At 35.4% G+C, this 13,910-nt stretch overlaps 2 protein-coding genes across 5 annotated transcripts in view; both read left to right on the top strand.

Annotated features, from left to right (window-relative positions):
- Positions 1–978: 978 nt before the first annotated feature.
- On the top strand, positions 979–2,213 carry LOC143349418 (uncharacterized). Its single transcript, XM_076780663.1, has 2 exons — positions 979–1,097; positions 1,262–2,213. Exon 2 carries the CDS (start codon positions 1,612–1,614, stop codon positions 1,801–1,803), a length of 192 nt encoding a protein of 63 aa, XP_076636778.1. The 5' UTR covers positions 979–1,097; positions 1,262–1,611; the 3' UTR covers positions 1,804–2,213.
- Positions 2,214–3,937: 1,724 nt separating this feature from the next.
- Positions 3,938–13,910, top strand: part of Ptp10d (Protein tyrosine phosphatase 10D) — a 54,555-nt gene continuing 44,582 nt past the window's right edge. Inside the window, exon 1 of one of the 4 annotated variants that reach the window (XM_076780639.1) lies at positions 3,938–5,357. In XM_076780639.1, the coding sequence (XP_076636754.1) occupies positions 5,202–5,357 (156 nt within the window). In that variant the 5' untranslated portion in view covers positions 3,938–5,201. The remainder of the gene's footprint in view (positions 5,358–13,910) is intronic. The other 3 variants (XM_076780638.1, XM_076780636.1, XM_076780637.1) reach the window with 3 other exon arrangements.

Raw genomic sequence — 13,910 nt, 5'->3', positions numbered from 1 at the left:
TGAACGCGTTCTTAGAAGTCCTGCTACACCTACGCGCAGATCGACGTTTATTATTTTTGTAATACGCATATATTAAAAAAATAATCGAAGTTTGCATCTGTGCTCGCGTACTTGCTTCTGTTTCTTGTAACGATGACATCACACGCGAATTCAGTGGAACCTTAATGTTAATTTTATCTCGATGTTGATGATCTAATTTCCATTTGTATTACTATTAGACTGTACATATAAATAATTTGTATAAAGCTTAGGATCCTGTTAAAATAATAAGAGGCGTACTTTTTTTGTTATTTCCAAGTTCAATCAATTCAATATTAATTTTGTCAACTAAAAATATTTTTCGTTTTTTCTGAACGACATACGTTCCTGTCCATAGTTTTGTTTCTATCCGCTTTGTTATTTATGGCAATACCGATCAAAGCAATATTAATGAAAAGTATTAATATTTAACGTGGTCGACGTATGCACAATTATGTTCTGGTATCGTTTGAAAATTATTCAAATGAATATGCAAATAAAGGTATGCGCAAGTAATAATTCTCCACCGACGGAACAAACTCGTTGATGACATCACTCCTGATTCCTATTCGCGATTAAAGTGGAACCCACATCGTTTTTAATACTCGTAAACTATTGCCTGATATAAATTAGTAATTGTTGCAAACAATAGAAACGAATTCATTCCTGTTAAAACAATGAAAATTTTTAGACTTGTTCATATTATAATTGCTCTTCAGATAGCTATAATAATGATTAATATAAAATTAGTGACTGGAAAGATGGTTGATACAAGATAGTTTCGTTTAAATATCGAATAAAATAACCCTTTACAATGTCACAGACGATACCTCGTTTGTGACACTGTGAAAGGGATGGAAAACTTTTCTACAGTTGCCGACTTTACCGATAGTAGAGGTCGCTCGAAGACCATTGATTTTTACTAGGTCGATACTTTAGTTCGTGTAACAGTGACAAGATGGAAGACGTATCTCCATCTTATACCTTGTCTGTGCCTGTGCCTCGTCTGTAATCAAAAGTTATAACAAATTTGCTCTTTTTAAGCAAATTCTTCTCAATCTGCCCGAACACACAGTTATGTGAGTATCATGCCACTTTATTAGAACGAATTTGGTTGTGTTTGTTGATAAATTATATTTCATAACCTCTCAATAAACACGACAGTGGTAAAATTATTTAAAAATCAATATATGAAATAATTTTTTAAAGACGGATATGACATTTTTGGATTTTTATCTTCCAGAATATGATAGTGTGACATCTCTGAATATTTCGGAATTTTATAACAATCACTTTGTCACCAATTGAACCTGAAGCTGGAAGTGAAAAAGGGTTCTGGAGGGGATAGCAAAGAAATAAAAAAAACAGATGTAAAATTGGACACAGAGGGGTATTGTTAAAAGTTTATTAGCAATTTAATTACTTGCATATACAGTAATAATTTGTTTAATAATCGAGAAAACATTGATATTAATGCAAGTATAGGTTAAGTAATAAAGTTTCTTTAAACTGTTTTCTGATTGCTTCAAGCATCTATATATATAAGAAATAATAATATTCCTTTGAAAGAAACCACAAAAATCTATTTATAAAATGGCAAGTCACAATCCAAATAGTAAGAATTATAATATTAAACTTATTGACACGCTTTATAATCAGGTCCCAGCTTTTACAGATGTTTTTGACGAAGAAACATGGTATATTTTTGTTGCCTGCTTTGTAGCAGGGACATTTTTAGTTGCATTTATTCTCTCAAGATTCATTACACTGAAACCTGTAGAGTAATTTAAAATATTTTTAATTTATTTACATACAGAGCATTTTCCTGCCACCAAATCTATTCAGAGACACCTGGTAACAAGTGTTGATAAATTTACATCCTTTGATGTGATATTTCAGCTAGTCATGACTCTTTTTTCTGTTATCTGGGCAGACACATCCCAGTTTACACTACCAAATGCCAGGCTTCTTGATTCTAGTCAAACCCTCTTGTCTATTACGAAATAATACGAATTTAACATGTTGGTCGTCGTATTTGTATGATTTTTGTGATTATTATGATTGTATCTACAGTGTAATAAAAATGGTATAATAATAAAGAATTATCAAGAATGTATTGCGATGTTTTTCTACACAGAGTAGGTCGTTCAATGGCGAAAAATTACGTTCGCCAGATGCTCGAAGTAGAAGGGAGCGATTTTAGTGTCCCCTAGTGATTTCGTTTCAAATGCAATGTTATTGATTCGGTATGGAATAAGATTGCAATGGAACTAACGGTGCGCATTGAAACGAGCAGCTTTAGAAAATATTCTATTATTGGATACAATTAATCGTTCGTAAACGTAGAATTCGCAATAAAATTACTGACTTGTCGCAATATCGATACTTCGGACGTCAGTTCTAATAACTTCCATAAAATGGCGGATATTCGTCAGTAATTCGCTTTTGCCACCAACAGAAGTCTTCAAACATTTACTAATTATAGTCTAATGTTTACATATATCAGAGTCAAGATTATCTGCAGGTCGATCGTCAATTTCGGTGGTTCTAAAACGAAGACACGTTTCTTTTTCCAAGTGCTACGGTACAAGAAATAATTGTCACTCGTTCTTAGTTCCTAAGAATCAGAAATCTTGAGTTTCATGGCGAATCTGCACCTTCACGAGCAACGTTTCGACGTACACGAGCGTCGAGTTGCCTGTTGCTAGGGGCACCTCAACGAGAGCCACAATTAAAATTTATTTCGAACTTGGAATTATTATTTAATTTACAATGAATGTGTTTTATTTATTTTCCTTCATGCTCTCTTAAATACTTTCCAATTTAATAAAACATTTTTATCGCCCAGGATATAATCGTGTACAAACTTTCTATTCGAACAGAGCAAGTTTTAGTTCGTTTCTTTCGTAATCAACAAAGGTCAAGAATATCATCTTGGCGTTCAAATATTTTCGTGATTCACCGTCGATGCTCGTATTGTGTGCGAGGGGACAGGTAGTAAAGTTTCTTGTCGAAGGATTCAGGGGAAGAGGGCAAACGCCGGTTCGTAGTGGGGGACGATGGCGGCGGAAAAGAAGAAACGAACAGGGTTCTATTGATACAAGTGCGAGAATATGCTTCAACAGATTGCGTGCGTACGACGTTAACTAGCAACTCTCACTTCGGGAAGAGCGGGAGGGCAAAAGTACGTAGCGCAGCGCGAAGAAAAAGAGGTGGCGTGGCTGTCACCGTGCTTTACAAGACACGCGCGCACCGTTTCTGCGCATGGCTCGAACGACGTCACAAAATGGCCGCCCCGAGTTGGGGGAGCACGCTAACGATGACGTTCGTCTCGTGCTAGGAAACCATTAATGCAAAAATGATTGTACAAGACAGGATATTATAGTAAAAGTTCAGATGCGTTCCGTTATTCCCTCTGATTCCTTTTGAAGATACAATACGATAAAAGGAGAATTAAGAATACTTTCAGAGTACTTGAATGGACGTTAGTGTATTAACTTAATTTACACATGAATTACCACTTGGATATTTTATCGAATAACGACTTGAATCTTGTGGGGTACGAAGAAGACACAAACGTCGAAAGGGTTCAGAGTTCAGAGGTGCTTGAGACTGTACGTTTCCTTACGTTTCACAGATTCCATTGCACTCACTGGTTTCCCCCCTGATTGTAGGTAAACAGAGACACTGGAACGGCGATGAACGAGTCATCAAACTGAGACAGTGCCTTGAATTCAGCCGGCAAGGTACGTTACTGGTGTGTACGTGCACGTACGTATGTCCCGATGACTCTATCCGTGCATTAGGTGGACTCTAGCCGAGGAAATGGCGGAGGTTCGGGAGCAGGGAATGCGAAAAGTGGTGGGAGTTGCTGGTCGACGGTAGGAAAGGTGGGGAAGTTGGAGGTAGTGGCGGCTGCGCCGGGTATCCGGCCGGGGTTCCGAAGATGAAGAGAGAGAGAGAGAGAGAGAGGCGAATGGAATGGAAATGCAGTCAGGTTAGCCTGAGCAACCGCGCGAGAGGCTAGGGACGAGGCAAGGCAAGCGATTTAGCTGCTGCTGGTTCGGCAAGCCACGAGTCGGATCGCCGAGAGAGCAGCCGAGGTCCCGTTGGCCGTGCCTGCATCGGGAGAGGCGTCATGAAAGCGCGCCAGTTGACCAAGTCTACCTCTCGTCGGACCAAACCTCGTATTTACCGTCGTTGATCCTACCTAGCCTCTCGTGTTTTGCTTTCGTGGCCAGGATCCGGGCTCGCGCGTATCCTTGTTCGTCGCTGTCACTCGGGGACCACGTAATACCAGCGGTGTGTTCTTGGTGTTCCGACGATAACGGATGTGCTTTGGTACCAACGGGGACAAGAGTGCCTACAAGTCTCCGGAATAGTGAGAAAGTGCGTTGCACCTTTCGTGCCGATAGTCAGAATTGATTCGGCGAACGGGGGACTTTGAATTCGCGTCGCGTCGAGTAATAGTATTATCACGTTACATTCCGGATCTATAGAGGAAAGAAGAAAGGAACAGGTGAATGAAATGTGCGCTGAAGGGTGGCATCCGCGCATTCGAGCATAAAACTATTTTGCATCGCGTTTCGTTATCGATCGATGGAGTTGCCCGTGATCTTGTCAGCGATCCAACGCGTCGGCCCGTCGACGTGCGTTTTGACATTCCACTAGACGCGGATCTCGTAGTCATGACGGAAGGAGGGACCCCCGGGCGGTTGAGACGAAATGAGACCACGTAATCCCGTGGAAACGAGAGACTCGAGATGATATCGTCGAAGAACGTGTCTGTGGGAACACGTGCGCCGTTTGTAACATTCCTTGGAGTATAGCAAAGTAGGAAAAGAGGGAAAAGGAGGGAAAAGGAGGAGCGACTGATATGGCAACCGATGTTCTTCCTCGGTTCCGTCGCGCTGGCCACTGCTATTATCGACACCGCGGTACCTGCAAATCGGTCGAACAGGTGTTGTTGCGAGGTGTCCAGGGTGGGATACGTGATTTCTCGTGATACGAGGCACGCGGAGGGAGTCCCAGTGTCGTCGATCGATCGAGAGACAAGCAGCAGCGTACCTCGCGCGCATTCTTAGTGACCGAAAGTGTTTGCCGGCGGTGCGCATGATACGGTGAGGTTCGGTGAATCAGTCAGCGTAAAAAAGTAGGCCATAAAAGAGGAGAAAGGGTGACGGATGAGCCAAGGAGAAGCGTCCAAGGAGGATAGGATTTTGTTTTGCAACGTTCGTTTGATGATTTCGTTAAGGATGAAGAGCGAGGCTATCGATTCACCGCGGCCGATATCCAGGTTTTGCGCCACTCTTCTTCTGCTCCTGACACTCCTTGCAGAGGTGAGTTGGAACGACGCCCGGATAATGGTATGAATCTAGGACGTGTTGCTGGAATGTCTTTCCGCGACAATGTGTTTGCATGCGCGAGAGCGCGACACTCGAGACGGTGTATATGATTACCTTCGCTTTGCTGCGTGTCGTTTTGGTCCGACTGCCCGCGGATTTTCTACCCGACACGAGGGAAGTTTCAAATTCCCATAGTTACCATTTTGATTCGTCCTCTTACGCGATGGACCTCCTGGAACACACGTGACCGTCAAAATTCAATCGTGTAAAAAATATGTTCAAACCTGTGATCTCTAAGAGTCTCATTTGTAAATAAATATTTAAGGTTAACATTGGTAATATATATACTTTTAATAGACGTTATACACGTGTTTATTTTGTATAAAAATATGAAAATCTATAATTTCTAATAGAAATGGAGTTGGTTAACTTTGAATATTCAAAGTTAATGTAACTTAGATCTAACCCAGACATAACTTATAATTTTTAGTAGAAATGGAGTCTTAATAATGTGAGATAGATTTTTAATTAAATATTTAAACCGACACGAGGGAAGTTTCAAATTCCCATAGTTACCATTTTGATTCGTCCTCTTACGCGATGGACCTCCTGGAACACACGTGACCGTAAAAATTCAATCGTGTAAAAAATATGTTCAAACCTGTGATCTCTAAGAGTCTCATTTGTAAATAAATATTTAAGGTTAACATTGGTAATATACATACTTTTAATAGACGTTATACACGTGTTTATTTTGTATAAAAATATGAAAATCTATAATTTCTAATAGAAATGGAGTTGGCGATAATATGAGATAAATTTGTAATTGAATATTCAAAGTTAATGTAACTTAGATCTAACCCAGACATAACTTATAATTTTTAGTAGAAATGGAGTCTTAATAATGTGAGATAGATTTTTAATTAAATATTTAAACCGACACGAGGGAAGTTTCAAATTCCCATAGTTACCATTTTGATTCGCCCTCTTACGCGATGGACCTCCTGGAACACACGTGACCGTAAAAATTCAATCGTGTAAAAAATATGTTCAAACCTGTGATCTCTAAGAGTCTCATTTGTAAATAAATATTTAAGGTTAACATTGGTAATATACATACTTTTAATGGACGTTATACACGTGTTTATTTTGTATAAAAATATGAAAATCTATAATTTCTAATAGAAATGGAGTTGGCGATAATATGGAATAAATTTGTAATTGAATATTCAAAGTTAATGTAACTTAGATCTAACCCAGACATAACTTATAATTTTTAGTAGAAATGGAGTCTTAATAATGTGAGATAGATTTTTAATTAAATATTTAAACCGACACGAGGGAAGTTTCAAATTCCCATAGTTACCATTTTGATTCGCCCTCTTACGCGATGGACCTCCTGGAACACACGTGACCGTCAAAATTCAAACGTGTAAAAAATATGTTCAAACCTGTGATCTCTAAGAGTCTCATTTGTAAATAAATATTTAAGGTTAACATTGGTAATATACATACTTTTAATAGACGTTATACACGTGTTTATTTTGTATAAAAATATGAAAATCTATAATTTCTAATAGAAATGGAGTTGGTTAACTTTGAATATTCAAAGTTAATGTAACTTAGATCTAACCCAGACATAACTTATAATTTTTAGTAGAAATGGAGTCTTAATAATGTGAGATAGATTTTTAATTAAATATTTAAAGTTAGTATAGGTGATGTAAAGACTTTGAAGAATTTCAAGACGACCAAGACTCAAGATTTCCAAGATTTCTTAGGTTTGAAAAAATTTTAATGGGGGATTCTAGGGGCCACAATAAGACACAAATGAAGAAAATCAATTTCTTGGCTGAGGCTTCGTTAAAAAGTTATTAAAAAATTTCAAATCATTCTGGAAAAATTATTTTTGGTTGCGGGGCTCAATTATAATGATTTTTGGTGAATACACATACCCCTGAAATCCTACTCAGTTTCGAGATAAAAATTCAGGAAGGGGGACAAATTTTTCGACAAAATTAAAAAATTTCAAATCGTTCTAAAAAAATTATTTTTAGTTTTGGGGGTCGATTACAATCATTTTTGGTGATTAGATATATCCACGAAATCCTACGCATTTCCGAGAAAAAAATTCAGGAAGGGGGACAAATTTTTCGACAAAATTAAAAAATTTCAAATCGTTCTAAAAAAATTATTTTTAGTTTTGGGGGTCGATTACAATCATTTTTGGTGATTAGATATATCCACGAAATCCTACGCATTTCCGAGAAAAAAATTCAGGAAGGGGGACAAATTTTTCGACAAAATTAAAAAATTTCAAATCGTTCTAAAAAAATTATTTTTAGATTGAGAAGTCGATTACAATCATTTTCGGTCATTACACATACCCCCGAAATCCTAAGTGCTTTCGAGAAAAAAATTCATTACTGAAAATATAATTTATGCCTAGAAACGTTGGTCGAAAATTTCATGCGAATCTTTAAAATGTCATAACTTCTGAACGGATTGAAGGATTTTAGGTTTCAAAAATGCAAACGACGCGTATTTTGATGCAGAATATGTAGAAATTGCAAAAATATCCAAAAAGTTGATCCTTCACCCCGCAAAATGAAAAAAATCCTATAAAAATGGTCCAATTTTCAAATAGCCATAACTCTTGCAATAGTGAATATATTTCAATGAAACTTTTTTCTGATGTAGAGCTCATGGGTACCTACAAAAAAGTATTAAAAAGAATTGGCGTACAGAGTCAAACAAATTTGTTAAAAATAAAAAACGAATTTTAAAGAAAAATCGACAGGGGGTAGGTGCCTAAATTTTTCGGTGACAAAAAATTTTGTCAAATCGTTCTGAAAAAATTATATTTAGTTACAGGGGTCAATTACAAGCATTTTTGGTGAATAGACATATCCTCGAAATCCTATATACTTTCGAGAAAAAAATTCTAGAAGGTGTGAAATTTTTCGAAAAAATTAAAAAATTTCAAATCGTTTTAAAAAAATTATATTTAGTTTCGGGGGTCAATTGCAATCATTTTTGATGAATAGACATATCCCCGAAATCCTACGCATTTCCGAGAAAAAAATTCAAGAAGAAGGACAAATTTTTCGACAAAATTAAAAAATTTCAAATCGTTCCAAAAAAATTATTTTTAGTTTCAGGGGTCGATTACAATCATTTTCGGTCATTACACATACCCCCGAAATCCTAAGCACTTTCGAGAAAAAAATTCTTTACTGGAAATGTAATATCTCACCAGAAAAGTTACCCTGAAATTTCATGCGAATCTTTAAAATGTCATAACTTCTGAACAAATTGGACGATTTTAACGTTTAAAAAAGCAAACTACGCGTATTTTGCTAGAGAATATGTAGAAATTACAAATATATTCGAAATGTTGATTCTTGACCCCGAAAAATGAGAATAACCTCATAAAAATGGTACAATTTCCAAACAGTCATAACTCTTACAATAGTGAGTATATTTCATTGAAACTTTTTTCTGAAGTAGTGCTTATAAGCACCTACAAAAAAGTATTGGATAACTTTTTTGTAAGGCGTCAAACAAAATTACTAAAAATGAAAAACGGATTTTTAAGAAAAATCGACAGGTGGTAGCTGCTGAAATTTTTCGACAAAAAAAATTTTCAAATCGTTCTGGAAAAATTATGTTTAGCTAGAATGGTCTATTATAATAATTTTTGGTGAGTAGACATACCCCCGAATTTCTAACCACTTTCGAGAAAAAAATTCAGGAAGATGGAGAAATTTTAAATAATATAAACACTTTCAAAAATTTTAAGTCGATCAAGACTCAAGATTTCGTAGATCCCTTTGATTGAGAGAGACTCGTATAATGTGCACTTGATCACGTTTCGAATCACGTTATTTGCAATTGTACCGTTAATTACACCCACTCTGTATAAGAATTACAGTTAAAATATTAGCGATATATTTAATATCTAATAACTCGAAAGCTTCGACCTTGCCCCCCTCGCTGATCAAACAATCTATTATCTGAATTTTAATTTAAATTTCTCTAATCGTCGATAAATGCCAAACAGAACTATCTTCTATTTACGAATTTTAAGGATGTAATTTTTTCAAACACGTTTGACGTCAGTTTACGGAACGGAAGCAAAATGAAAGAATAAAATAAAATGTACACGAACGTACTTTGAACGAACGAAACGTCAAAGTTATTTCGCAACGATTAATGAATTGAAAAGTATCGACCACGTTTCGTTCAAGGTTTATTGCTTGCTATTATTTTATTCTCGTTTTAATCGTCGGTGAATTTTACGGCGTAAAAATCGTTCGTTACAAAGCAGTCGATTAGCGATACATCGATAGGACGCGTGAAATTTCTCGAGGCCGGTCCAACATTCTGGTTAATTTGAATACTTAAAGCGTCACGGAGTATGAGTATTACGTATACGTGATTACGCAATGAGTTTTAATTTTCCTGTGCTGTAACGAAGGTTGTACGTTTTATCTAATGCTGCTCAAATGTATATACAACGTGTCAAAGAAACCTCAGCGTTGACAAAGCGTTGACAAATTAACTGAGTCAATTACAGTGGCAAATAACACATGTTTGAAAGAATCCAGTTTCCCCCAAACGCAGCTCGTCGTTAATTTAAAATCACGTGTTCCTCTCTGACTATACGAAGAACAAATCAATTTCATTAACGTATTCTTAACATTTGTTATCGTGTTTCACCTGCCAGGAATTTTTATTGTTGTCGCGTAATTTGCTTCAGAAGGAAATTAAAACTTTGCAAAGAAGAACTGGGTGCATTATAATTTAACGGCTGAAGGAAAGTTTCTTTGGCGAAAGTTAGTCGCTTTGTACCCAGCGAGTAAGAAATTATTCCGTACTCGACCGATGACCCACGCCCATCCGAGTTGTTTTTAACTGTAAACTATTATTTATTGTCTGCAAATTACGGCTATTAAAGAACGACGAGTGGAATATTGCTGGAAACCAGCAGGTTCTTTGCATACGTCGGTTAATACCAAGTGAAAGTGTATAATGTAGGGGTAAAAACAATAAGAAAACTAATAATCGAGAGAAAAATTTAGGTCGAAGGATAGAAAAAACGAAACTTTTACAGACTCGAGGTTAAACTTTGCAATATACAGGATGTTCGGCCACCCCTGGGAGAAATTTTAATGGGAGATTCTAGAGGCCAAAATAAGACGAAAATTAAGAGAACTAATTTGTTGTTGGAGGCTTCGTTAAAAAGTTATTAACGTTTAAAGTTCGTATTGAATTTTTTTCTAGAAAGTGGGTAGGATTTCGGGGGTAGGTCTATTGACCAAAAATGATTGTAATTAACCCCTGAAACTAAAAATAATTTTTTTTAAACGATTTGAAATTTTTCAATTTTGTCGAAAAATTTAGGCAGCTACCTCCTGTTGATTTTTCTTAGAAATTAGTTTTTCATTTTTAGTAATTTTGTTTGACGCCCTACAGAAAAGTTGTCTAATACTTTTCTGTAGATACCTATGAGCTCTACTTCAGAAAAAAGTTTCATTGAAATATATTCACTATTGTAGGAGTTATGACTGTTTGAAAATTGGATGAAAATTGGACCATTTTTATGGGGTTTTTCTAACATTACGGGGTCAAGGACCAACTTTTCGGATATTTTTGGAATTTGTACTTATACTTCACCAAAATACGCGTAGTTTGCTTTTTTAAACGTTAAAATCGTCCAATTTGTTCAGAAGTTATGACATTTTAAAGATTCGCATGAAATTTTCGGGGCAACATTTCTGGCTATAAATTATATTTTCGATTAGGAATTTTTTTCTCGAAAATAGTTAGGATTTCGAGGGTATGTCTATTGATCAAAAATGATTGTAATTAACCCCTGCAACTAAAAATAATCTTTTTAAAACGATTTGAAATTTTTCAATTTTGTCGAAAAATTTAGGCAGCTACCGCCTGGTTGATTTTACTTAGAAATTCGTTTTTCATTTTTAGTAATTTTGTTTGACGCCCTACAGAAAAGTTGTCTAATCCTTTTTTGTAGGCGCCCATGAGTTCTACTTTGGAAAAAAGTTTTATTAAAATTTATTCACTATTGTAGGAGTTATGGTCGTTTGAAAATTGGACCATTTTTATGGGGTTTTTTTTATTTTTCGGGGTCAAGAACCAACTTTTTGGATATTTTTGGAACTTGTACTTATTCTCCACCAAAATACGCGTAGTTTGCTTTTTTAAACGTTAAAATCGTCCAATTTGTTCAGAAGTTATGACATTTTAAAGATTCGCATGAAATTTTCGGGGCAACATTTCTGGCTATAAATTATATTTTCGATTAGGAATTTTTTTCTCGAAAATAGTTAGGATTTCGAGGGTATGTCTATTGACCAAAAATGATTGTAATTAACCCCTGAAACTAAAAATAATTTTTTTAAAACGATTTGAAATTTTTCAATTTTGTCGAAAAATTTAGGCAACCCCTTGTCGATTTTTCTTAGAAATTCGTTTTTCATTTTTAGTAATTTTGTTTGACGCCCTACAGAAAAGTTGTCTAATACTTTTTTGTAGGCGCCCATGAGTTCTACTTTGGAAAAAAGTTTTATTAAAATTTATTCACTATTGTAGAAGTTATGGTCGTTTGAAAATTGGACCATTTTTATGGGGTTTTTTTTATTTTTCGGGGTCAAGAACCAACTTTTTGGATATTTTTGGAATTTGTACTTATTCTCCACCAAAATACGCGTAGTTTGCTTTTTTAAACATTAAAATCGTCCAATTTGTTCAGAAGTTATGACATTTTAAAGATTCGCATGAAATTTTCGGGCAACATTTCTGGCTATAAATTATATTTTCGATTAGGAATTTTTTTCTCGAAAATAGTTAGGATTTCGAGGGTATGTCTATTGACCAAAAATGATTGCAATTGACCCCTGAAACTAAAAATAATTTTTTTAGAGTAATTTAAAAATTTTTTATTTTGTCGAAAAATTTGTCGAACTTCCTGAATTTTTTTCTCGAAAATGCGTAGGATTTCGGGAATATGTCTATTCATCAAAAGTGATTGCAATTGACCCCTGAAACTAAAAATAATTTTTTTGGAGTAATTGAAAAATTTTTAATTTTGTCCAAAAATTTGTCCCCCTTCCTGAATTTTTTTCTCGAAAATGCGTAGGATTTCGGGGATATGTCTATTCATCAAAAGTGATTGCAATTGACCCCTGAAACTAAAAATAATTTTTTTTGAGTAATTTAAAAATTTTTAATTTTGTCCAAAAATTTGTCCCCCTTCCTGAATTTTTTTCTCGAAAATGCGTAGGATTTCGGGGATATGTCTATTCATCAAAAGTGATTGCAATTGACCCCTGAAACTAAAAATAATTTTTGTAGAGTAATTTAAAAATTTTTAATTTTGTCGAAAAATTTGTCCAACTTCCTGAATTTTTTTCTTGAAAGTAAATAAAATTTCGAGGGTATTTGTAATGACCAAAAATGATTGTAATTAACCCCTGCAAGCGAAAATAATTTTTCCAGAACGATTTGAAATATTTGAGTTTAATTGTTAATAACTTTTCAACGAAGCCTCCATCAACAAATTGGTATTCTTGATTTTCGTCTTATTTTTACCTCTAGAATTCTCTATTAAAATTTCTCTCAGATCGAACACCCTGTATATTTGTCAGACTGTTTTCGACGCGAATAAACTAGAGTTTAACGTTAAAAGCTACAATGTTTCGAGGAACAAAGTAAATTATAATTGACTACGCGACACTGCAGATAAAGTAGTAAAATGAAACTGCCATCTGTTTCAATTTGTTAACACGGGTTGATTTCACGCGTGACTAAGCGTCATTTTCAGTAACCATTTGTTCGCGTTTCTTTTTTTTTTTTTTTCTTTTATTTGTTTCGCAGTTCGTTTGCGCAATTAGCGATATTTGTGGCGAAACGTTAACATAATATATACTCGGGCGATGGAAACGATTTAAAATGACTAATTCCGCGAATGACGTTTATTGATTCATCAACGCTTAGATAACTTGAACTTCCGTACACAGATATTGTGCAAATTCCCCGATTTCCATGCCGCGTTTAACGCGATAAAAGTCTGCATGTTGCGCTCGATATCGAAGAGAAAGGTTCGCTTTCGTTGGTGCTTTCTTTAATTAACGTAATTGAACGAAGCTAAACGATGGACTGAAAACTGAAATGCTGGCGTAGCAGAAGTTTTTGCTGATAATTTCTAGTTTTTTGCCAATCATGTCTGTATCTCATTTCCTGTTACGAAATGCAAAATGCACGGAGAAGTCGAATCCAACCGGCGTATTAGAGTTACGAATACCTTGTGCAATATTATCTGCATTTAGCAGATCTTGATCCTTGTGGTTTTTGCGTCTTATGGAATATGGATGCAAAACTTGTAATGCATATATTTCTCAATTTTTAATACGTTGGGCGGATTTATGTTGTCAGAATTGGGAGATATTCTTTCTTTAATTGTAGGAATAGTATTTCAATGTTTTGTGTTTTCGTTTGGGGATCGAAAATAAGTTATTCGAT

Source organism: Colletes latitarsis, chromosome 13 (genome assembly GCF_051014445.1).
Source record: "Colletes latitarsis isolate SP2378_abdomen chromosome 13, iyColLati1, whole genome shotgun sequence".
In the NCBI taxonomy this organism is placed as follows: domain Eukaryota; kingdom Metazoa; phylum Arthropoda; class Insecta; order Hymenoptera; family Colletidae; genus Colletes; species Colletes latitarsis.
Note: the sequence above shows the minus strand (reverse complement) of the source record. Positions and strands in the feature narration are given on the sequence as shown.